Source organism: Baudoinia panamericana, assembly GCF_000338955.1.
Source record: "Baudoinia panamericana UAMH 10762 unplaced genomic scaffold BAUCOscaffold_4, whole genome shotgun sequence".
NCBI lineage: Eukaryota > Fungi > Ascomycota > Dothideomycetes > Mycosphaerellales > Teratosphaeriaceae > Baudoinia > Baudoinia panamericana.
In genome coordinates, this window is record NW_006911260.1 from 1,276,075 (window position 1) to 1,296,489 (window position 20,415).

The 20,415-nt window shown below is 56.1% G+C and overlaps 9 protein-coding genes and 1 non-coding gene across 10 annotated transcripts; 4 read left to right on the plus strand and 6 right to left on the minus strand.

Annotated features, from left to right (window-relative positions):
• Positions 1 to 117: 117 nt before the first annotated feature.
• On the plus strand, positions 118 to 1,988 carry BAUCODRAFT_23141 (uncharacterized protein; the record flags this gene model as incomplete). Its single annotated transcript, XM_007676128.1, has 3 exons — positions 118 to 187; positions 258 to 1,911; positions 1,970 to 1,988. 3 exons carry the CDS (start codon positions 118 to 120, stop codon positions 1,986 to 1,988), a joined length of 1,743 nt encoding a protein of 580 aa, XP_007674318.1.
• A 203-nt stretch (positions 1,989 to 2,191) lies between these two features.
• BAUCODRAFT_146896 (uncharacterized protein) lies at positions 2,192 to 5,623 on the minus strand (the record flags this gene model as incomplete). Its single annotated transcript, XM_007676823.1, has 1 exon — positions 2,192 to 5,623. The coding sequence occupies one exon, from the start codon at positions 5,621 to 5,623 to the stop codon at positions 2,192 to 2,194; it is 3,432 nt and encodes a 1,143-aa protein (XP_007675013.1).
• Positions 5,624 to 5,668: 45 nt separating this feature from the next.
• BAUCODRAFT_32386 (uncharacterized protein) lies at positions 5,669 to 6,198 on the minus strand. The gene has a single exon (XM_007676278.1). It carries the CDS (start codon positions 6,065 to 6,067, stop codon positions 5,894 to 5,896), a length of 174 nt encoding a protein of 57 aa, XP_007674468.1. The 5' UTR covers positions 6,068 to 6,198; the 3' UTR covers positions 5,669 to 5,893.
• Positions 6,154 to 6,256, minus strand: BAUCODRAFT_t15. The gene has a single exon. It is a non-coding gene; the product is annotated as a tRNA-Ser (tRNA).
• Positions 6,257 to 7,224: 968 nt separating this feature from the next.
• BAUCODRAFT_422724 (uncharacterized protein) lies at positions 7,225 to 8,429 on the plus strand. The gene is made up of 3 exons (XM_007676824.1): positions 7,225 to 7,505; positions 7,553 to 7,790; positions 7,854 to 8,429. The coding sequence occupies exons 1-3, from the start codon at positions 7,355 to 7,357 to the stop codon at positions 8,311 to 8,313; spliced, it is 849 nt and encodes a 282-aa protein (XP_007675014.1). The 5' UTR covers positions 7,225 to 7,354; the 3' UTR covers positions 8,314 to 8,429.
• A 116-nt stretch (positions 8,430 to 8,545) lies between these two features.
• BAUCODRAFT_67543 (uncharacterized protein) lies at positions 8,546 to 9,063 on the minus strand (the record flags this gene model as incomplete). The annotated part of the gene is made up of 2 exons (XM_007676495.1): positions 8,546 to 8,827; positions 8,887 to 9,063. Coding segments are annotated over 2 exons (459 nt in total), but the record flags the coding sequence as incomplete, so codon positions are not given.
• Positions 9,064 to 9,288: 225 nt separating this feature from the next.
• BAUCODRAFT_23144 (uncharacterized protein) lies at positions 9,289 to 10,780 on the minus strand (the record flags this gene model as incomplete). The annotated part of the gene is made up of 2 exons (XM_007676129.1): positions 9,289 to 10,593; positions 10,643 to 10,780. The coding sequence occupies 2 exons, from the start codon at positions 10,778 to 10,780 to the stop codon at positions 9,289 to 9,291; spliced, it is 1,443 nt and encodes a 480-aa protein (XP_007674319.1).
• A 252-nt stretch (positions 10,781 to 11,032) lies between these two features.
• Positions 11,033 to 13,313, plus strand: BAUCODRAFT_422789 (uncharacterized protein). Its single transcript, XM_007676825.1, has one exon. It carries the CDS (start codon positions 11,354 to 11,356, stop codon positions 13,181 to 13,183), a length of 1,830 nt encoding a protein of 609 aa, XP_007675015.1. The 5' UTR covers positions 11,033 to 11,353; the 3' UTR covers positions 13,184 to 13,313.
• Positions 13,313 to 15,635, minus strand: BAUCODRAFT_422778 (uncharacterized protein). Its single transcript, XM_007676826.1, has 2 exons — positions 13,662 to 15,635; positions 13,313 to 13,547 (listed from the first exon to the last, which is right to left on the minus strand). Exons 1-2 carry the CDS (start codon positions 15,486 to 15,488, stop codon positions 13,443 to 13,445), a joined length of 1,932 nt encoding a protein of 643 aa, XP_007675016.1. The 5' UTR covers positions 15,489 to 15,635; the 3' UTR covers positions 13,313 to 13,442.
• A 359-nt stretch (positions 15,636 to 15,994) lies between these two features.
• Positions 15,995 to 18,439, plus strand: BAUCODRAFT_32393 (glycosyltransferase family 76 protein). Its single transcript, XM_007676279.1, has 2 exons — positions 15,995 to 16,841; positions 16,907 to 18,439. The coding sequence occupies exons 1-2, from the start codon at positions 16,463 to 16,465 to the stop codon at positions 18,064 to 18,066; spliced, it is 1,539 nt and encodes a 512-aa protein (XP_007674469.1). The 5' UTR covers positions 15,995 to 16,462; the 3' UTR covers positions 18,067 to 18,439.
• The last annotated feature ends 1,976 nt before the right edge of the window (positions 18,440 to 20,415 follow it).

Consider the following 20,415-nt stretch of genomic DNA (forward strand, 5'->3'; position numbering starts at 1 on the left):
CAGTGCATTTGGCCGTGGAGAGACGAGGAGCAGAAGGTGAGGTTCGCTCCTCCACAATACAAGCTTGGGCCGCGGTCTGGCGGGCGGTCAACCACGTGCAGCGGAAGTTTCGTCACAATGTCGGGCAAGCAGGAGAAGCAGCACAACTTTCCTACTCGCTGCATCCTCGGACAGAAATCCTTCGCCGGTTAGGAGTTTGTTGTGCAACACCTCGCAGACCGTGACTCTACTTACGTCCACATCTATCTTCGCCGCAGATATGGCGGACACTCCTAACAGCGAGCAGTCACGCCGGGAAGCCGCCATAATAGACCGGCACCTGCCCGAAGGTTACTCTGCAGCTCCGGACGTGGTAGAGTATCCTAATGCCAACGGCAATGCCGAACAAGGCAGCAATACTCCGCCCAATGGCGAGCTCCAAGAGGAAGCTCGTGACTCCCTCACCCTCCAGGGTGGCGACATGCATCGCGACATCTTCAAGATCAAGGCACGGGCACGGGTTCCGAAACGTGCTGCAACCTTCTCCGCTGCGACCGCTCACAAAGCTGGCTTGACGCCTCGTGATCCTGAGACCGGTGACCATTTCTCCAACGCGCAGAATATCGAAGAACCTGGCGGGTTCCGGAGACAGTACCTGGAGCGGCAGGGACTCCAGAGACGACTGAGTAGCGTCGCTACGCCTGTGACCAGGAATTTCGTGTCCTTCCTCGAGCTCTATGGAAGTTTTGCTGGCGAAGATCTTGCCGACACGGACGACGATGAGTCAGCCATTGAGGAAGAAGAGGAGCGTGGTGGAGCACCGCCGAGCGAGAGTAGACCGTTACTGGGACGACGCAAAAGTTCCAAGCGAATCAAGCGTGAAGGCGATGCAAGCACGACCAAGACTTTCTTCACGCTACTCAAAGCTTTTGTCGGCACTGGCATCATGTTTCTACCGAAGGCCTTCCGCAACGGTGGCATTCTGTTCTCCTCGATAACGCTTGTCGTGGTTTCACTTGTTACGATGCTTTGTTTCACTTTGCTCTTACAGTGTCGCAAACAGTGCGGTGGAGGTGGTTACGGTGAGCTCGGTGCAGCCATCTTCGGGCCTCGCTTCCGCTCTCTCATCCTTGCAAGCATCACTCTCTCGCAGCTCGGCTTCGTCTGTGCAGGCTTGATCTTCACCGCGGAGAATCTGCTCGCCTTCGCAAACGCCGTTAGCTGGAGCGCGCGTCGGGCCCAGCCTTTCGGTGTGGAAGCGCTCATAGCGATCCAATTCGTCGTTCTAATTCCGCTTGCACTGATCAGGAACATTAGCAAGTTGGGGGGTGCTGCACTGCTAGCCGACGTATTCATTCTGATTGGCATCGGTTACATCTGGTATTACGACATTGCCACCCTTGCGGAGCATAGCATTGCACCCTCGGTTGTACTCTTCAACCCATCCGCCTTCACCCTCACGATCGGCTCAGCCATATTCACGTTTGAAGGCATTGGCCTCATCCTTCCTATCCAGAGCAGCATGAAGAAGCCGGAGCACTTTAGCTGGTTGCTGTCCTTGGTCATGCTGATTATCACGATCATCTTCACCTCTGTCGGCGCGCTTTGCTATGCGACATTCGGCGACGAGACGAAGATCCAGATCATTAGCAACTTTCCCCAGAACAGCAAATTGGTCAATGCTGTGCAGTTCCTGTACTCCATGGCGGTCCTTGTTGGAGAACCAGTGCAGCTATTTCCGGCGGTCCGTATCATCGAGACTACACTCTTCGGCGAGAAGGCTACCGGCAAGAAGTCCAGCATGATCAAGTGGAAGAAGAACGCTTTACGTACAGGCATGATGATCCTCTGTGGTATCATTGCCATTCTTGGCGCGAGTGATCTGGACAAATTTGTTGCGCTCATTGGCAGCTTTGCATGCGTGCCGCTCGTGTACATCTACCCGCCGTTCTTGCATTACAGAGGAGTCGCCGACACGTTCTGGACGAAGGCATTGGATCTTGGTCTGATGGGTCTAGGGCTTGTGGCGATGGCGTACACAAGTATCGTTACTATCTCGCAATGGGTGCAAACAAACTAAACGGGTTGTGGTGGAAGTTGTAAGAGTAGTTTGCCGTAAGAATCACATCTGCAGGAAGTGCACAGTAGGTACAGATTGTATCACAAGAGATGGACTATCCTCGGTGGTCCAATCTCATTGCCTCTACACTACCTACTGCGCTACACTTAATCGCCAGCGATCAATGCCCTCCCTTCTCTCCGAGTCCATAGGATCCTCCATGCCCGTGGCCACGCCCATGCTGCCCCACTGCATATGCGGAGGCGCAGCGAAGCCATAACCTCCCACAATCGGTGAAGGAAAGCCATAACCCGCGGACATACCCATCTGTTGGTAAGCCATTGGGCTCATCATGGATTGCGGCGGCTGCATGCCATACCCCAACATGCCGCCTCCGTATGTCATACCCGCAGTCGGCGAAGTGAAGTACCCGTTCGTACCGCTCATGCCATATAACGGAGCGCTGGCGGGACCCATGCCCACTGCGCCCATGCCGTTGTTGTACATGCCGCCTGCGAAACCGCCTGTAGGCGCCCGTCCGTTTTGTAAGCCGTGCACTCCCGTCATGCCAGCGTGGCTAGAGCTGAGCGGTCGGGCACCTGAATTGTGCGGTTCGACACCGTATAATGTGGATTGTCGGTTCGTGTTCAGGATCTGCTGCCGTTGCTGCGCTTGTTGGTGTGCGTTTGCGTGTAGTAGTGTGCCCTCTGCCGGCTCATGCTTACGGCTCAGCTTACGGGTACCGACAGGGTTCGTGGCGAGGAGATTGGCTAGACTGCTGGTGGAACGGAGGAGATTGGGTCGCGTCGATGCGTCCCCGCCAGCAGCAGAATGCTCGCCAGCGATCTCACGCTCGCGCTGCAGACGCGCGCGGCGCTGACCTAGGGTTTCTTCTTCGGCTGCTGTGCCGGCTTCGGTAGGTTTGTCACTCGCTGCCGCGTTAGCCGCATCTTCGTCGTTGCCGTTCTTGTCGATATCAATGCCACCAAGGCGCTTGAGCAAATCGTCGGAGAACGCACTGACAGGACGGCTGCCGTCCTTTGCCACGACATCCGCGAGCGCTCCATCAAGCTCGTTCTTGGTCCGAAGCCTTCTCAGCCTTTGCGCCAAGGTCTCGCCTTCCAGAAGCTTATCGCCTTCGTCCTCAGCTTCACCTTCAGGCGGCGCATCCGGCTGACCAGCCAAATGAAGCTCGCTGTTGTTCGGCAGCAACCTGACTTTACTCGAATCGCGTTCGGCTCGTCCAAAGTCCGGTGGAAGACCAAGCATCCTATTTCGCCTGGAGCTCAAAGGCTCGCTATCTTCGAGCTCCCGCTTCTCCATGAGCCCGAGCGGTCGATCCCAATCATGACCGTCGCCAAGCTTCTTCTTACCGCCGAGCAGGCCGTCCTTGCCAGGGAACAATACACCGAGCGGCACATCGTCGTCCTCATCTTGCGGATCTGGTGCTTGCTGCTGAGGATCTTCCCACGCAAGCGGCACACGCTGCTTCTTCCGCTTAGTCTTGTTGATCTCCTCTACAGCGTCCATCTCCAGTAAAGTGGAGTGCATTCCGTTCGGGAAGTGTGTTGCAGCTGTGCGATTTCGGCTCTTTTGTTGCGCCTTCCGCACTTGAAGCTCCGCCAGCAGAGTACTCGGCTTTACGAACACAGGCTCAGCGTACTCGATATCCTCTTGCCCTTCCTCTTCCCTGAAATCCTCCTCAATCTGTGCGCCTTCATCGAGCCTCTGGCCGCTGGACGATGTGCCTGGTCGCGATCCGCCAGCCATGTGCACTTCATCTTCCGCGACCTCCCCTCCATCGGCATGCCGTGCTTGCGCTATGAGCCCATGGCCGAACTCAGACTCAACGGTCTCGTTGCCAGGTGTTCGCACTGGTTCTGCGCGCTTCGACAAGTCCTCTCCGAAACTAATCTGGCTCCTGCGCCTCCGTGGCTTACCTCCGTCTTCATTACCAAGATCTGTGAGCAAACTGGCACGGCTGCCTCTCTTCTGCAATTGGTCAGCAAGTTTGTCGCCGCTGCTGCTCCGGCGCAGTAGATTGCCAAAAGTGCTTCGTCTCCTCGGCTGTTTCACAGTCTCCGGCTCGTCCAGTGTGCGTGGCACAGGGGTGGTCACAGTCCGTGCCATGTACGGTCGCTCCGGAGCGAATGTAGACTTCCTTACGTCGCCGGCGAACGGGTGATCCGTGAACGCGTTAACAGGCGCGGTAGCGGAGGCGGCGAGGATGTTGTCAAGTGTCGCAACGGCAGACTGCGACTGTATCTGGACATTGTGTGGCACGGACTGTTGGTCAAAGTAGACGCCCGCGCGTAGTTGAGGAGGTAGACTCTGGAGATTGGCGACGCTCATGCGCTCGTTCAGCATACTTCTTGGTGCGCCAGAATGCGCGGATTGAGAGCCTGAGCCTTGTCTGCTGTGTCCGTCGTTCAGATTGAGTTCAGGCAGCCACGGTGCGGACATGCGGGCATTGGGTCCAAGAGAGCCGATAAGCTGCGAACGTCGCTGGGCCTGGACGCTCGCCGACGGTAGTTGTGACAGCCTCTTAGGCAAATTCAGCATGCGCGGGACAGGCGCAGGATAATACACCATGCCGTCTGCAGGTGGTGGCGCTGCATGTGAAATTAGTCGAGCTCGCGGGGTGTGCAGTAGAGACGCAGCATCCATAGACAGTCGAACAGACGAATTGCGTGCCGCCACTCTCCTTACTTCGTTGCCGTCTCCGTCCACCTCCACGAACTCTTCGGTATCGGGTGAAAAGTGGACGCCATCGAAATCTTTGAACGCTACTTGTGCCTGCTGGAAGGTGTCCGCTGAACCTGGGCGGTAAGGAGGTGTTACAGCGCCATGCTGGACATCCTCTTGCTCCGTTCCCAATAGAGGGTGGCTCTGCTCCGGAGCAGACTGTGGACCGAAGTCGTTCAAGTTGTCCATCTGGCCTGCTACTATATCATATTGTCGTGCGAACGAAGATTGGGAAGCCTGTCTTGACAGTTGGTGCTCCGGCGGCGAAGCGCTGTGCATTGAGTATGCCAGCGCCAAAGGCGAATCGAGCGGCCGGCCCTCGTGCACTGGCTCTATCATTTGCGCCAGACGAGAAGACCCTGTCGTCGACGCCTTACGAGCACCGGATATGTGAGACCAACCGCTCGTGGAGCCTACAGAACCTACGGGGCTGTTGAAATAGCCCGCTGGACTGTAACCGCCAGACCTCGCCAGACCATTGACGTTGACAATGTTGGTGCTGTAGCTGCTTCCCCTACTCCTTGAACTTTCGACGTCTCGTGGTGCGCCGCTTGCAACACTCCTAGCGCCATCAACATCACCCTGATGACTGCTCTGGATGCTGCTTTGCCGACTGCGCGCCTTCTGCTCTTCGTTCATCTTACGGATCTCCTCGCCAATGTCACTTCCACTTTGTGACACATCCTCTGCCCACTTCTCCAACACCAGTATATTCTGGGAATATGTCCGTTGGAGAAATGCTGAGGGGCGATCAGAGGTTAATGCTCGTGTCAGCGGCTGCGGGTGATGGCTGACGGCCGAAGACGATCGGCTAGAGCGGAGCGAGGGAGTAGCCGCCATGGTGGCCTCGTATCTTCTACAAACACAATAGTACAGCGCTGAAACGACTCGGGGTATATAACAACATTGTGAGGCACAATAGTGAGGTCGACAAAAGCCGGCCTTCCAGGCGGCCCTCTCTGTGTTCGTGCTGCACTGGAGACCAGGTTTGCGCTACCCTTGTCATACACAATCCAAGACGCAATCTCTACATGGCTTTTGGCGTCTGCTATCGCGGCTCATGTCTTAGATTAGCACCTAGCAGAGTCATGCAGGGTATCTATCTGCAGGTCAGGCACCAGGTACGGTTTGCTTATCAGTGTTGAAAGACGGTTCATTTGTCCTATCTTGATAGCGAATGGAAGCACAGACTGTGTTAGACAGGATGTCGGCACGATCGCACTGCTCCGAATTCACCGAGACACTAAGGCGAAGAAGCCAGTGGTAGCTACCGCCAAGTAGCATTGTGAATGCCATTGGTGCCAGCTATTGCTGGACCGCGGTTTTCCAGGCCTGCCTGTCCGATGTCCAAAACAAATGGCAAAACGAAGCGACACCTGTGTGATTCGAACACACGCTCCCGAAGGAACTGCCTGACGATATGACTGCTTCCGTAGTAGCAGGGCAGCGCGTTAACCACTCCGCCAAAGTGCCTGCGATGGAGACATAGCCATAAAATTGAACATATATTGCGTTATCTTGACGCCGAGGTGGGCCCGTGTCGTCTCGTCTGCGGTCTCACCTCCGCCGTGCAACTACCAGTTGCTCTACCAAGCTAACCAGTCGCTGGATACCTAGTACATTTTTGGAGCATGTCACATGGCGGTTTCATACACGGCACACTACCAAGTCTATGCTTGAACAATCGACTGTTGAAGATGGTTTCAATCAAGTTCACCCCGAAGTTCCCATATGTGACAAGGTCATGGTATAATTGATGCGGGCATGAACAGAAAGGTCATCAACCATGAGGATGTGTCGATATCGCACAACAGCATTATTCCATCCTTTCATTCACACTCGAACTTGTAAAACCAACCGGTTGATCTTTGGTTGATCTCAGACAATTCATCATTACTTCGAGATGCAGCGATGAGTAAAGACACAATTGCCGTTTTCCGAACCGACTGCCAAGGCACTTAATGGCGCACGGCGTCCGACTCAGCCTTGCATATCGTCCCGAAAGTATTTCTGTTCGCGACCCGAGCAGTCCCGTTTACTTCGCTCGTGCTTACTGGCGTGCTCGTCCCGGTGGACGGCACGCCTGACACGAAGCGCAATACCCACTGTCTCATCTCACCCAACTGCGTGCTTCCTGACTAGCCAGCCTCATGTTCGCGCAGCAATCAAGCACGCATACTGTGCTCTCGATGCAAGCACCACATGCTTCGCAGACGGCATGATCTTCTGGTCGTGCGGAAGGCCTGTAAGAAAGTGTTGGACTTTCGCCATGCTGATTCCGAAGAGACTGTCTTCTAGCATGAGCCGGCATCTGATGTCCGCGCTAACTTGCAGCTTGTCGCGCACACTCTAGACATGTGAGGCGCAGCACGGTATGGCCTAAGCAGCACCCATTTCGAGCGACACAAGAGCATACGTGAGGCTTGTATGTCAGATGCCCAGGCCACGTACTAGTAAGCCGAAGCAAAAACACAAGTTCAAGGGAACATAAGTGCTCTGCAGATCGCTCGTGGTGTACAACGCTCCATCTCCTTACCACGCGAACCATACCAATTTCATACCACCACAACGATGAACAGATTCGCCTCTGCAGCTATCACTCTTGCAGCACTTGCTTCTTGCCAAACACCTCCCAATTACCACCCCGCCGCAGCACAGTCTCTGTCCGTTAGCTACATCAATGGCGCCAGCGTTCAACCTGGTGACGTGCTGGACCAGTCTTGTACGCCGCCCGACCGGTAGTGAGGCTATCGACTGACACTGTTGCAGTGGTGTCAACCAAACCAGCCGTCTCTCTGGATTTCCCTCTGATAAGCCCGCCATACGTGCTCCTCCTGCTTGACATCGAGGCAACACCCACCGCTTCACCATCTGCGGCAGGCGCACACGGCCCCCCGCTTGGCTTAGAACCGGGCCAAACAACATGGCTGCAGTGGTTGCAAACCAACGTCACCCAAGGTCAAGACGGCAGCTTGGTTAGCAGTAGCCCTGCGCTCTCATCCTATGCGTACGTTCTCATCGTCATCCTCGCGCCTAACAGAGCTCTTGCCTGACCTAAGGCGTGATATAGCGGCCCACAGCCTCCCAACGACGGCCTAGCCCACACTTACGTGATGTATCTCTTCCCAGAACCTCCGTCCTGGATCACCTCCGGCGTCAAGCTTTCCGGTCCCAACGCCGGCCGCAATCTTGCTCCTTTCGACTCACCCGACCGCTTCAACTTCGACCTCACGGCGCTCGCGGAGACGGCTGGCCTGCCAGTCGCAGCGAACTATTTCCGAGTTGTAAACCCGGCGGCTGTGCCAAATCCAGCCGTGAGTAAGAGGTCCCTTAGTGGCAGGCAAGGCGCAGTTAAGGCAGCGGCAAATGCGACCGCGACGACTGCGCCGTCAAGCTCAACGAACGCGACCGCGACGCTCAGCGGGGTCCCAATGTTGCCAACGCAGACCACCAATGCTGCCGGGTCGCTCGAGCCTGTGGTGTACGGCACGCTCAGTCTATTCCTCGCAAGCTTGGCGTTTGTACTTTGAGTGTGCATAGGAACGTTAACGGCGCTTCTGCGTTGGCGGAGAAAGGTGTCTGATGGCTATCTGTAAATACTGTACGGCGTTGGGGTACGATTACGCTACATCGCATCTATGAATGCGAACGATACCTCCTGTTGATCCATCATCTCATCACACGCGTTCTAAACCAAACCACCGCTTCCCTACCTCACCTGCAAATCTACCAGCTCCACCTTTTGCGGGACCTCATAATCGTCTACACACGACCCCGTTGCTCCACATCCGCTTCATCAAGCACCGATACCACTCCCATACCAGCGTCTGCACTCACCTCCTGCCCATCCCTCCCCACCAACACCGCTCTCGGCGAGCCCCCATCATCAAGATTCAACGTATTCTTCAAATGACCCACCGCACGAAAAGGCACTGGTGTCGTAGCGAGCCATCGGATTGTGAAAGCCGGCGAGGTGGACCAATTGAGCTTCGCGCAGAAGGGCGGTTTCGGGAGCGTAGGATCTGGTGGGGAGGTCATGAGAGCCTCGCGTCTGTTAGTATCGGCCTCCTCGGCACGGTACAGGGATGGGTATGGAAGCTTACATAGCCTTGAAATGCCATGCTTTTATTGACGGAGAATAACAGGATCACGTGGCGAGAGGTTCGGAAGGCGTCGGACAGCAAGTTCTCATTGTGCACTTGCGTCGCCCACAGACTGTCGCGCTGCGCATTCACAACGTTTTCCATGTTCCACGATTTGAGGATGAAGTATCGTACACCTGCAGTATTGGTACACTTCAGCAGATGATACAACCAATGACGGACAACCACAACAGTATCAGCCAAGAACCATCGCCTGAGCGCCCTGAACCGGCCTTCCTACGCCTTCTTGCCACGACGCTGGCTGCCTGTTTTTCTGTTTGCCCGCCTACCGGCTTACCACGCTATGCTGATGCCTTTGAGCGATAATACTACACCTCGATATGCATGCGAAACGAACAACGATCAACGCATCAACTCACGACGAACGGAAGAGGTAGACTGACCACCCTTGGGCAGCTCAAGGCCTGCACTGCCTCTGAACTGTTGATGCTGATGATCACTCCTCGTCCACGTGTGCGGCCGCGGTGCGCTAGCATAGCCACCCAAGCTGTATTCGGCACGAGCCATAACACGTGAGTCACGCTGCGGCGTGTATTGGTCGTACCTAGAGTCAGCGCGCGGAGGCGGGCCTGGACGCTCGCCTTCGCGCTTGTAGTACCCCTGACGACGCTCCAGTGAAGGGTCTCGACTACGTGCATCGTCAAGCGAGGGACGGCGGGCGTCTGAGTAGCTGATACGACGCTCCATCATTTTGGGAAACGGTGGACGGTGTGCTTCGGTTGGCGACTCGTTTGCGCCACGGATGCGGAAGCCGTCGGTCGACGGAGGCTCCCCGCGGCGCTTGACTGTGCGATCAACTGGAGCTGGTGAGTGGGCTCGCTTGACACCGTTGGTAAGCTTGGATGCAACAGCAGCCATTTGGACAGCATCAGAGGCCGGGACATGAGTTGGAAGTGCTGGCGGTGGTGCATCTGGCCTTTGGGACACGAGGTGAAAAGTTGATGAGCGCAACGCTTCCATCTCTTCCTGCTCCTGACGACGGAGCTCCTCGAGCTTCTCGGCTATACGAGCTGCTTCTTCCTCGAGTGCCTTGCGCTGCTTGTATGTACGTAGCTTGGCAGTGCGGTAACTAACATCATGGTAGCCTGTTATTTCGAGCCACGCTGCGAGGTCAGTGAAGTAGGGATCTTTGAGCTGTTGTGGACAAGACTCAGGCTTGGGTTTGTCTGTTATCAATTCGGCCTGCGGCTGTTGTTGTATTGATGTTTCAAGCTCAGGCGGTTGTTGGATATTGTTAGCTGGTTTGACCTCACTCTTAGGGGTAGCGAGCAGGATAGATTGATTTTGATCTTTCATTCCATTGATGGTTGGCTGGTCTTTAGCTTTCACGTCGGCTGCAACGCGAGCTTCTTCAATCATCTGGTCAAGACCAAGGTTGTCGCTCAATGAATGCTTCGCCATTGTGGACGGCTTTTGTTGCTGAATCATCTGCGGAGGGTGTGGTGTCGACGCCCCTTTTGCAGCAGGCGTTTCCGCACGCGAAGATGCAGCCTTCATTGGAGTGTTCTGGCGTTTAGCAAGCAATTGAGCACGTAACATTTCGGCTTTCTTTTGGTTCTCAGCTTTGCGTGCTTCCTGGCTGGTTGTCTGTTCTGTTTTGGCTTTTATAACTGCAGGTAACAAAGTGTTGAGCAGATGGTTTGCATCCTAGACGGTGAGCATGAGACGACATCAGTCAGGCGCAGTCCAGACATACTCCACTGGTAGCGCCGGCCGTGGCGTCTTGTTCGTTCATCGTTCCGTTGTCGTAGAAGTCCTCCTCGTTATCTTCCTCGAAGTCCTCGTCGTGAGGCTGATGGAAGTCGTTCAATCCCATGGAGCTCAACCAGTCCATGGCAGAGAGCACTGACGCCTACAAACTTTGCACACCTTACATTTACCTGATGCGTAGGTGAAGGCAGAGTCACGCAGTTGAAAAGCGGCAAGGAGAGAAGTCGCGTATACGTGTGAGTGTGTGGTCCAAGCTCAATGGTGGTCTTGGCACTTTCTTGCATCGGATTTCCGGCGTTTAGGCAGATTGGCCGATCATGCAATGCATTACCCACGATCGCAATCGCTCTCCTGCCACCTCTATCTCAACGACACCTACTCCTCCTGCAGAGCCGCTTATTTCGCTCGTACAGTAGTTACCGTCCGACGCGCTCACGGAAGGTGATATGTCCGCGCGTCAGCTCTGCCACGCGCAGCGCACTTACCTCAGATCTAGATTTACATCGGAATAAGCCGGGCGATTTGAGTCGACCGGCAAAGGTAAGAACGTCATGCTTTAACGATTTGCTACGCAGCCTTCGAGGTACCGAGATGGTCAACTTACTCCGCACTGCCTGCATATACCACTCTCCTTCCCACACCCTCTCTTTGTCCTTCCCAAACTAGGCGCTGCCGCTAACGCCAGGACACTGCAACAATGAACTGCCCGTCTCGGACAGAGCCCGAGGTTCCAGATGCATACAACCAGAGTCCTAATGCGCTGTCTGCGGACCTCACCACACGAAGCGACCTGGGAAGAATAGCGAGCGCTCGATTAAGAACAGACCATCGTTTAAGTAATTCGGAAACGGTGGATTTGGAATTCGTGGAAACTTGCGAACCCACTGAAAGCGAAGGGAAACGACCGCGTATAAGCGACAATGGCGATGGGATGGGCTGTGAGACTGGCGAAGACATGTTGGCGGAGACGCTTGGCACAGCACCCCACCGGCAACACCATGGCCCATCCAAGCCGCCGCAGAGTTCCTGGCTGCGTTGGTCGCACCGCATACGCTCAATCCTGGTGCGGTATGCCAAATTCGTCGGGCCGGGCTTCATGATATCCGTGGCCTATATCGATCCTGGCAACTATGCGACCGACGTTGCTGCGGGCGCCAGTTACCGCTTCAAGCTGCTTTTCATGGTCCTCCTCAGCAACCTCTTCGCCATCTACCTGCAGTCTCTGTGTATCAAGCTCGGTTCAGTCACCGGCCTGAACTTGGCGGAAATGTGCAAGGCTCACCTACCATGTTGGCTCAACTACACTCTTTACGTATTTGCGGAAGCCGCCATCATCGCCACAGACATTGCTGAGGTGATTGGCACGGCGATAGCGCTGAACCTGCTCTCAAACGGCAAGTTGCCACTAGTGGCTGGCTGCGCTATCTCCATCGTCGACGTTCTTTTCATACTCTTGTTCTACCGGCCAAACGACGGCAGCATGCGGGCTTTGCGCGCTTTCGAGATCTTTGTCATGCTCCTCGTACTGGGCGTGGTCGTCTGCTTCTGCGTTCAACTTTCGCTCATTCGAGACACCAGCGTTGTCGAAGTCTTCCGAGGCTACCTACCGTCTTCAGCTCTGGTGCAAGGCCAAGGCTTATATCAAGCCTGCGGCATCCTCGGCGCAACCGTGATGCCACACTCGCTCTATCTCGGCAGCGGCATCATCCAAGCGCGCCTCAAAGAGTTCGACCAGCAGCACAAAGCCTGGCATCCGTCACAACAGCAAGTACTCTCGGACTCGGACTCCGCCTCCGAGGAAGAGAAATACCGGCCTTCCCTCTCCGCGATCAAGTCCTGCATGTCCTACTCCATCGTCGAGCTAGCCTTCAGCCTCTTCGCCTTCGCCCTCTTCGTCAACTCCGCCATCCTCATTGTAGCCGGCGCTTCACTCTCCGACCTCCCTTCCGCGTCGGATGCAGACCTCTTCGGAATCTACCATCTCCTCTCCACCTCACTCGCGCCAGCCGCGGGAACCATCTTCGCCCTCGCCCTACTACTGTCGGGCATGAGCGCCGGTATTGTCTGCACGATCGCTGGCCAGATGGTGAGTGAAGGCCAACTGAGCCTGAACGTGAAGCCCTGGGTGCGGAGACTGATCACGCGTTCGATCTCGATCACGCCTTCCATCATCATCGCGGGCGCGGTGGGACAACAGGGACTCTCACGGGCGCTAGAGGCGAGCCAGGTGGCGTTAAGTGTGATTTTGCCTTTTGTTTCCGCGCCGCTGATTTACTTTACATGTCGGAATAAGTATATGACTGTTAGCGTTCAGCGGAGTGATATCGGTCATGGCGTTTTTGAGAATGATGATGGGACACGACGGCATGACGGCGCTGCGGAGCGGCACAACCGTCCTGAGGGAGGGTATGGCGTCGTTCAGATGCGGAATCATTGGGTCACCGCCATTTTTGCTGTGCTTATCTGGGGCGTTATTGTGATAATGAATGTGGCGCTTTTGGTGCTGCTCGGGTTGGGCGTGCAATAAGCGAATCTGCATCTGTCACGGAACCAAAGGAGGCTCAACAGCTAGTAGCCGAGCGAAGTGGTCTGATGTCGAGATGAACTGCTCAGTGAGTGCTAGACGCATATCTTACTTGGCGCAGAGAGCTACGCGTAGCCTATGGTATCATATCGATATGTAAACGATGTCATCTACCTCCAACCTCTCAATCGGGACCATCACTTAATCATACAACAGTGTCCACCAACCCAACCATACACCTCCAGGAGAGCGCTGAAAAGCCTCAATGCGTCCCAATCCCACAAAACAACTTCCGCCAACCCCTCTTCTTCCCCTTCTGCCTCGTGTTCGTGTTCGTGCTGCCCGCCTTGGCCCCCAGCTTCGGCTGCTGCTGCTGCTGCAGCTGCAGCTCCTGGTGCTGCGCTTTCTGCTGGCCACCCACGTTCGACTCCACAGCCGTAGTCGACGAAGCGTCGCTAACGCGCGTCTCCAGCTTCGGCACAGCCGCTGGCGAAGTCTCGGTCTCCGTCTCGGCGGCTGGACCATCATTCTCGGTCTCATCGTCACTCTCCATTCCCATCCCAGTTGGAGCAGGCGGAGAAAGCCGTTCGGCTACCACACTCGTACGCCGTCGCTGATGAGGAGTCGGGGAGGGAGAGTCCCAGACGCTGTCCGGTTGTTGCTGGACAGTTGACGCCGGGTGGGCACTATTGACGTTCTCGCGGCTCGTTTCTCTGATGACATTATGCTGTTGTGCGGAAAGCAAGTCCGGACGCCAGGTAGCTTGTTGATTAGTGTTGTTCTTACGACGATTGCTAGCCGCGCGGTGGACGAGGACGGTTGAGGTCGAGTCGGCTCGGGAGCGGTTGGATTTCACGTTTTCGAGATGTGAGAGGCCAATGTTCGATTCATCTTCTTCCGGTACGGAGATTTGGGAGGCACGGTTGCTTTTGTTTCGGAGACTGCTTTTGCGGAGGATGGTGGAGGTCATGGATTTCATGCTCCCGCGTTTTTCGAGAGGGGCTTGGGTTGGGGCTGGTGAGGCGGGTGGGGTCGTCAGAGGTGAGGCGACGGATTTGGAGGGTGATGCGCTCATTACGGATGCCACTCTTTGAGCTGCGGAAGGAGGATCGTCGTATTTGAAGCTTGGTGACCAGCCTTCTTTGAACGTAACCCAGATGGCGGTCATGGTGATGATTTCACGCAGAGCATCGTCGGTTTCGAATTGCTCTTTGCCAACCGTCTCATCCTCCATAGCTTCTGCGAGTGCAGACCGGCCTGCTTGCTTGGGAGTGGATAACGGCGTGGCCGCTGCTGCATCCGGCATCTTGTAGCTGTCGTTGATCTCCAGAGCAGTCTTGCTCAGACATGCAATGACGGGATGACGACGGCTGGTCGGGCTTATGGTGCTGAAGTTGAAGCGCTTGCTGCCTTCTCGCATCGTCTTGGTGCCGTCGCGGTCCTTCACCTTCTTCGGCACCCATCTGACTGTAAGTCCAAGACCATGCTCGTCCGTGGTGAAGAACTCATACCCGCCGCTCACCAGCGGATATGCTTCCCATTCGGCACCCGAAGCCATGCATATCTTGGCCTTGCCCTCTTTGGCTGCAGCCTCGTCCTGCTTGCGCCCCTTACAGATCAGGCCGATGACATCTTGCTCTTCTTGACCTTCGTCTTCATCATCGTCTACGACGGCATAGTTCTCCGCTTTAAGGACAACCAGGTCATTGGGGCACAAGCCATGCTTAGCCTTGAAAACTCGTGTAATAGCTTTCGTCAAGCGAGGATTGAAGTTGGCAGCTGGAATGGCCTCAAAGGCAGGCTTGGGTCGGGCACTCGGACAAAGCTTGTGGAGCTGCAGTAGGCTCCTCGGCCGACGGTGCAGCCTCTGTTTCACCGTATTGGTAGGAGCAGGATGGCAGACGGAGAAGCATGTCTTTGACCTGCTGCACTTCTTCTTCGAGCGCTTGTTGCTGTCGGTAATGCTGCCCTCCCTAGACTCGCCGTCCTCGCTGGTGCTTCTCGTCTCCGGCTCCGCGAACATGGCACTGCTTGGTGTTGGGGATGGGTCACGAGAGGTCGCAAGAGCGGCCGGAGTTTGAGTACTGCCAAGTATAGAGAGAGTGGAAAGGAATGATCGTCTGTTCGCTGAGACGGCCGCCGACTGGTCGGGAGCCTGTTGGCTTGCATTTGCATCTGCGGTATGTTTGGAAGGATCGCTCGTTGTTGCGAAGGGATTAAGAGCGTTCAGATCGATGGTTGGCAGACTTGGCACCCAGCGAGACAGACCAGCTGCCTGCTGTTGCGGTGGTGCCTCCGATGTTGCCATTGGGCTTGTGCTTGAGCGTGAGTCGTCTCAATGCAGCGACTGTGTAGTGCTGAGGCAGACATATAAAGATCAATGCAAGTCAACAACAATGGGAGTACGGTCTCCCAAGAGTGGCCGGCACAGGCAAGCCGACTGGTGGTCCACACCAGCCTGCCTCCACTCCAGGCCTCCTCTTTCTTTGTTATTAACAGTAACGTTCGCGGAGGGAAGCGAGAGCCTTCGTCTCCTGCAGCCCTTCCCTTTCCCTCCACACCGACGCCAAGGACACAGTCGTGGCTAACTGAGATCTGCGGGGCTAAATGCGTGGCTGGCACTTGCGCCTCCCTTTCACACGCGGCGCATGCGCTCCAATAGGAGGAGATGACCGTATATGTTTACGAGCTGTGGACCAAGTCGACGTAGAAGAAGAGAAGTGAGCGTGATAGAGACAAAGTGAGCACTTTACCAGTCGAACCACTACGCCCGCAACAAACATTGTGTGCCCTTGTTGTCCCGCACGCCGTTGTTGCACAGCGCACCACATTAATCGGAGCTCCGACGGCCCGCGTGTGGCATGAAACATCCCTTTCGAGCCGCTGCCGGCGCTCATGATCCTCTCACACCTTGGCACCGGCAGCCAAGAGACTCGTCTTCGTCATCCACTCGACTTCACGCATCGTGGGAAGATCGCTGCTCCACTTGGGACTTCACTGCCTGCTTGTATGTCCGGCTAGTCGGCGGAGTGACTTGTCGGTGCTAGTCCCTCTTCATCTTCAAGGCTTGTATACGAGTACAGCCGGCTCTCGTACGACTGCGGGCCTACCCGCCTTGACAACAGCGGTGTCACCGCTTTGCGCCCCATCTGCTCGTTCGTGTCAGGGTGGTGTGAGACGCACGGTGACGAGAAAGGATCTGACAACGCCTCAGCCGGATGGTGTCGGCAAATTAACAACACACGAGAAGCTTTCCGAAAGCGTCCATTGCCTCTGACCGCCATGAACGTGCTGAAGACTTACTTCAGCCCTACCAGGATCAGCCAGCCCGCAACCTTGAAAGGGAAGGCTGCAAGGCCCATTCAGCAGACCAGTATACAGCGACTGCTTCGGATCTTCGCGGCTTGGAAGGCTGTGCTACTAATCGTCGCCCTGCTGAGTCCTGGCGTCGGGTATGACACGAGCACGCGAATATTGTTCGATCAGCATGCCAAGAATCACCATCTGTCGTGGGTTTCTTCAGCGATAGAGTACATCGTGCTTCGCCTGACAAGGTGGGACGCCATCTACTTTGCGAGCAACGCGTCTCGTGGTTATGTTCGTGAGCAGGACTGGGCCTTCAGCTGGCTGCTATCGAAGTGCACCTCTTTTTTCGCTGGAGGTGTGTTTTGAAGCCTTGCCGACGAACAGTATCAGGATCAAAGGCTAAGTGCGCGTTCCTTCTAGCTCTCCTATGGCCTCTACCCGTCTCCTCCATTGTCAAGCACGCCATCGCCGGCATCTGCATCTCCCATCTCTCCCACGCTCTCGCAGTCATCGTGCTCTATCAGCTTGTTTACACCATCACCCCGTCTCCCTCTGACCAACGCAAGCGGCAAGTCGCCTTCACGACAGCATGCCTACACATCCTATCTCCCGCCGGCATCTTCCTCTCCGCACCCTACGGCGAGTCCACCTTCGCCCTCTTCAACTTCCTCGGCCTCTTATGCTACGCCATCGCAGTCGACGCCCGCTTCTCCAACTACGCCGATGCCTACCAAATCGACGCCTGCTGGACGCTAGGCGCCGGTATCTTCTTCGGTCTAGCAAGCATGATACGCTCCAACGGCCTGCTAAGCGGCTTGATCTTCCTATGGGATGCCGTTCTCAGCTTACCTAACCTCCCCCAACTTCTTCGCATCCGCGACCTGGAGCAGCTAACCCGCCTCCTCTCCACCCTCACCGCGGGCCTGATCCTAGCATCCTGCTTCGCCTTCCCGCAATACCTCGCCTACACCCAATACTGCACCAACACTAACGCCCCCCGGCCCTGGTGCACCGCCACCCCTCCCTCCATCTACACCTTCGTGCAATCCCACTACTGGAACGTCGGACTCTTTAGGTACTGGACCCTCCCCAACCTGCCCCTCTTCGCTCTCGCCTTCCCCATGGGTTGGATCATGGTCGAGACAACCTTCCCCTGCCTACTTCAGTCCCATCACGTCAACCGCGTGCTCAACGGCTCCACGCAGGCGGACCAGAAACCGCAACCATACCCTCCCACCCCGCAAACGCGTCGGGAGAAAGTCCTCCAACATCTGCTCCCCCGCTTCGCCCTCCCGCAGTTGCTACTCGTGGCGTTGGCGGCGACGAGTTTCCACGTCCAGATCTTGAACCGAATTAGCTCCGGGTATCCGATCTGGTATCTCGCGCTAGCGATTGAGATGTGTGTGCCCGCTTGGGGAAGCGGGGATGAAGGTGTGGATGGGAAGAGGCAGGCGTTGTTCAGGCTGTTTGGGAATTATGATCGCATTCCGTCTGCACGGCCGGAGTGGGTGGTTAGGGGCATGATGGTGTATGCGGTGGTGCAGGCGGGATTGTTTGCAAGTTTTTTGCCGCCGGCTTGAGAGGGTGGGCTAGGCTTAGGTTGGGAATGCCATGGGTGTGGCGGTTTTAACGGGTTCGACTCAGATGTAGTCACTGGACTTCAGCAAGTGTTCCTATCAAAGCATGTACGGCATAAAGTTTGTCAACAGGATTGCTTGTATTGAACGAGCATATGATGGCAATATAGTCCATCAACCCATCGACTACGTGGAGAAGCCACAAGATCCGGGAGGAGCATATTACATCCTAGAGCTTTGCTGTCGAAAGGAGGCTTCACTGTGCTCGGGCTATACCAATATGAACATACACCACAGCGGCATGGGATATGGCAACATAGACCTGCAATCCATTCTTGGCAGCTCACATGTCGCTAAGGATACATGTATTTTCGGAGTGCTTGACTTTGCTGACCACAGTAGCCTCATTTTGGCCACGATGGATGAACTGCTATGCAGCTTCCCCGTATACCTCTCTCATTGTGAGACTTCCTTCGCTCTTCTGCTACTAGAGGCAATGTGAACATGGAGCAATCGATATTTGCCCGCTTATCGCCACGTGACATGTTCCAAGATAGGCGCATGATGTCAAAGCTGCCCTGCTTATCCGGAGGACCTGCCTCGCTCGGCTTCAGCTTTCACGCAGCGCCGAGAGGTAGAGTGAGGTGTGCAACGCAACCATCGCCTCCACTCGGCTTGACATGTACACCACTATTCATCATGTGGCTCGCTGGGTAGCCTTGTTACCATAACCCTCCCTTCCCATACGCGACAACCTCTTTTCGCGACAACAATGCCACCAACCTCCTTCCTCCGCAAAAGCTCCCTCCTCCCCCCCACCACCACGACGACCACAACCACCACCGCGCCTCCACCCACCGATCCCACGACGTCAACCAAACGCACCGCCTCCGGTCGCGCCATCCGCAACAACACCACGCGCCCAACAAACTACTATGCCCGCCCCTTCGGCTCCCTGTCCGCAGCCTCGGCCACCAATGGCGACCCCAACAACAACAACACCTCCCTCCTCCCCGACGCCGAACCCGGCTTCTTCCCAGCCCTTCAATTCTTCAGCGATGCGATCACGGCGTTGCCGCGGGAGGTGATGCGCCAGTTCACGCTCATGAAGGAGGTCGAGGCGAAGATTCATGGGCCTAGTGAGGCGTTGGCGGGGATGTTGGATGCGTTGATGGAACTCCCCATTCCGGCTAGAGGGGCACCGCAGGCTAGTGGTGGAGGTGCAGCACAACAAGGCCAAGGACTACTGAGTTTCACTGCCAGCAACAGCGCGACTGGGAGCGCAAACGCGAGTTTGATCAATGGCGTTGCTGGTGGCGGTGGAGGAGGCCACTCGGCGCAAAATTCAATCGCCGGTTCACAAATTGGCGAAGCGGAGAGCGAGAACGAAGAAGAACTAGCTCGGAGGAGGAAATACTACGACCTCCGCATCGCACTGCACAATCTCCTCCCCAACCTGGACGAGAAGAATGTCGTCCTCGCCGAAGCGAACCGAGTCCTCAACCTCCAACTCCTGCGCATGGACTCTGTAATACCGTACGTCGAGGGTGAAATCAGCGAGGAGGCGCGGTTGGGGAGTATGACGCACTGGGCGTACAGCGACAACCGACAGAAGAAGACTGCGACTGCGCCTGGGGCGGCTGGTGCCGCGGCGGCGGCGGCGAGTCATAGACGTGTCGATGTGGCCGCGACGAATAGTTTAGCTGCGGCTGCGAATGCGGTGCATGAGACGGAGATTGCGCAGGCGAGACGCGAGGCGATGCGGGAGAAGGGGAGGGGAGGGAAGAGGCAACAGGAACATGTCGACTCGGATTTTGATGAGAGGCCGACGAAGAAGGTCGGGGCGAAGGGGATGAAGGGGAAGTTTGCGGCGGCGGCGACTGGATTGGGCATTTCTACTGCGACTGGAGAGCCGGTAAAGAGACGGAAGGTGGATAAGGGGCTGGCTGCGCCGATGATGGAGCGCTCGAATAGTGCTGCGACCGTGAAGGGCGGGAAGGGTAACAGAGAGACTCCGCGCAGCACGCCTGCGGCTGAACAAGTGGGGAAGAGAGCGGTGAAGGCGAAGGCTGTTGCGCCGCCGAAGAAGCGCGTGCAGAATGCGAATACGTCGGTGCAAAATAGTCCGGCGTTGGCGAGTAGTCCGCTGCATACGAGCTTCATCGCTAGTAGCATGGAGCCTCCTCCGCCGGCGTTGGCGCGACCGCAGAGCGCGAGGTTGAGGCAGAATAGCACGACGAATTTGAGGCATGAGAGGTTGGTGGATGAAGAAATTGTCCAGCCGGCGTCGGCGGGGAAGAGTACTGGGAAGGGGAGTGGGAAGCGGAAAGCGCAAGTTGAGGAGGCGGAGGA

Excerpts from the sequence above, each read along its gene's own strand:
- BAUCODRAFT_32386 (XM_007676278.1), bottom strand. The coding sequence starts at position 6,067 with ATGCTACTTGGCGGTAGCTACCACTGGCTTCTTCGCCTTAGTGTCTCG.
- BAUCODRAFT_422724 (XM_007676824.1), top strand. The coding sequence starts at position 7,355 with ATGAACAGATTCGCCTCTGCAGCTATCACTCTTGCAGCACTTGCTTCT. Across the intron at positions 7,506-7,552 it reads TGACGTGCTGGACCAGTCTT|TGGTGTCAACCAAACCAGCC; the intron begins GTACGCCGCCCG and ends ACACTGTTGCAG. Across the intron at positions 7,791-7,853 it reads CCTGCGCTCTCATCCTATGC|CGGCCCACAGCCTCCCAACG; the intron begins GTACGTTCTCAT and ends GGCGTGATATAG.
- BAUCODRAFT_422789 (XM_007676825.1), top strand. The coding sequence starts at position 11,354 with ATGAACTGCCCGTCTCGGACAGAGCCCGAGGTTCCAGATGCATACAAC.
- BAUCODRAFT_422778 (XM_007676826.1), bottom strand. The coding sequence starts at position 15,488 with ATGGCAACATCGGAGGCACCACCGCAACAGCAGGCAGCTGGTCTGTCT. Across the intron at positions 13,548-13,661 it reads CCGAGACTTCGCCAGCGGCT|CAGCCGAAGCTGGGGGCCAA; the intron begins GTGCCGAAGCTG and ends CAGCAGCAGCAG.
- BAUCODRAFT_32393 (XM_007676279.1), top strand. The coding sequence starts at position 16,463 with ATGAACGTGCTGAAGACTTACTTCAGCCCTACCAGGATCAGCCAGCCC. Across the intron at positions 16,842-16,906 it reads CACCTCTTTTTTCGCTGGAG|CTCTCCTATGGCCTCTACCC; the intron begins GTGTGTTTTGAA and ends CGTTCCTTCTAG.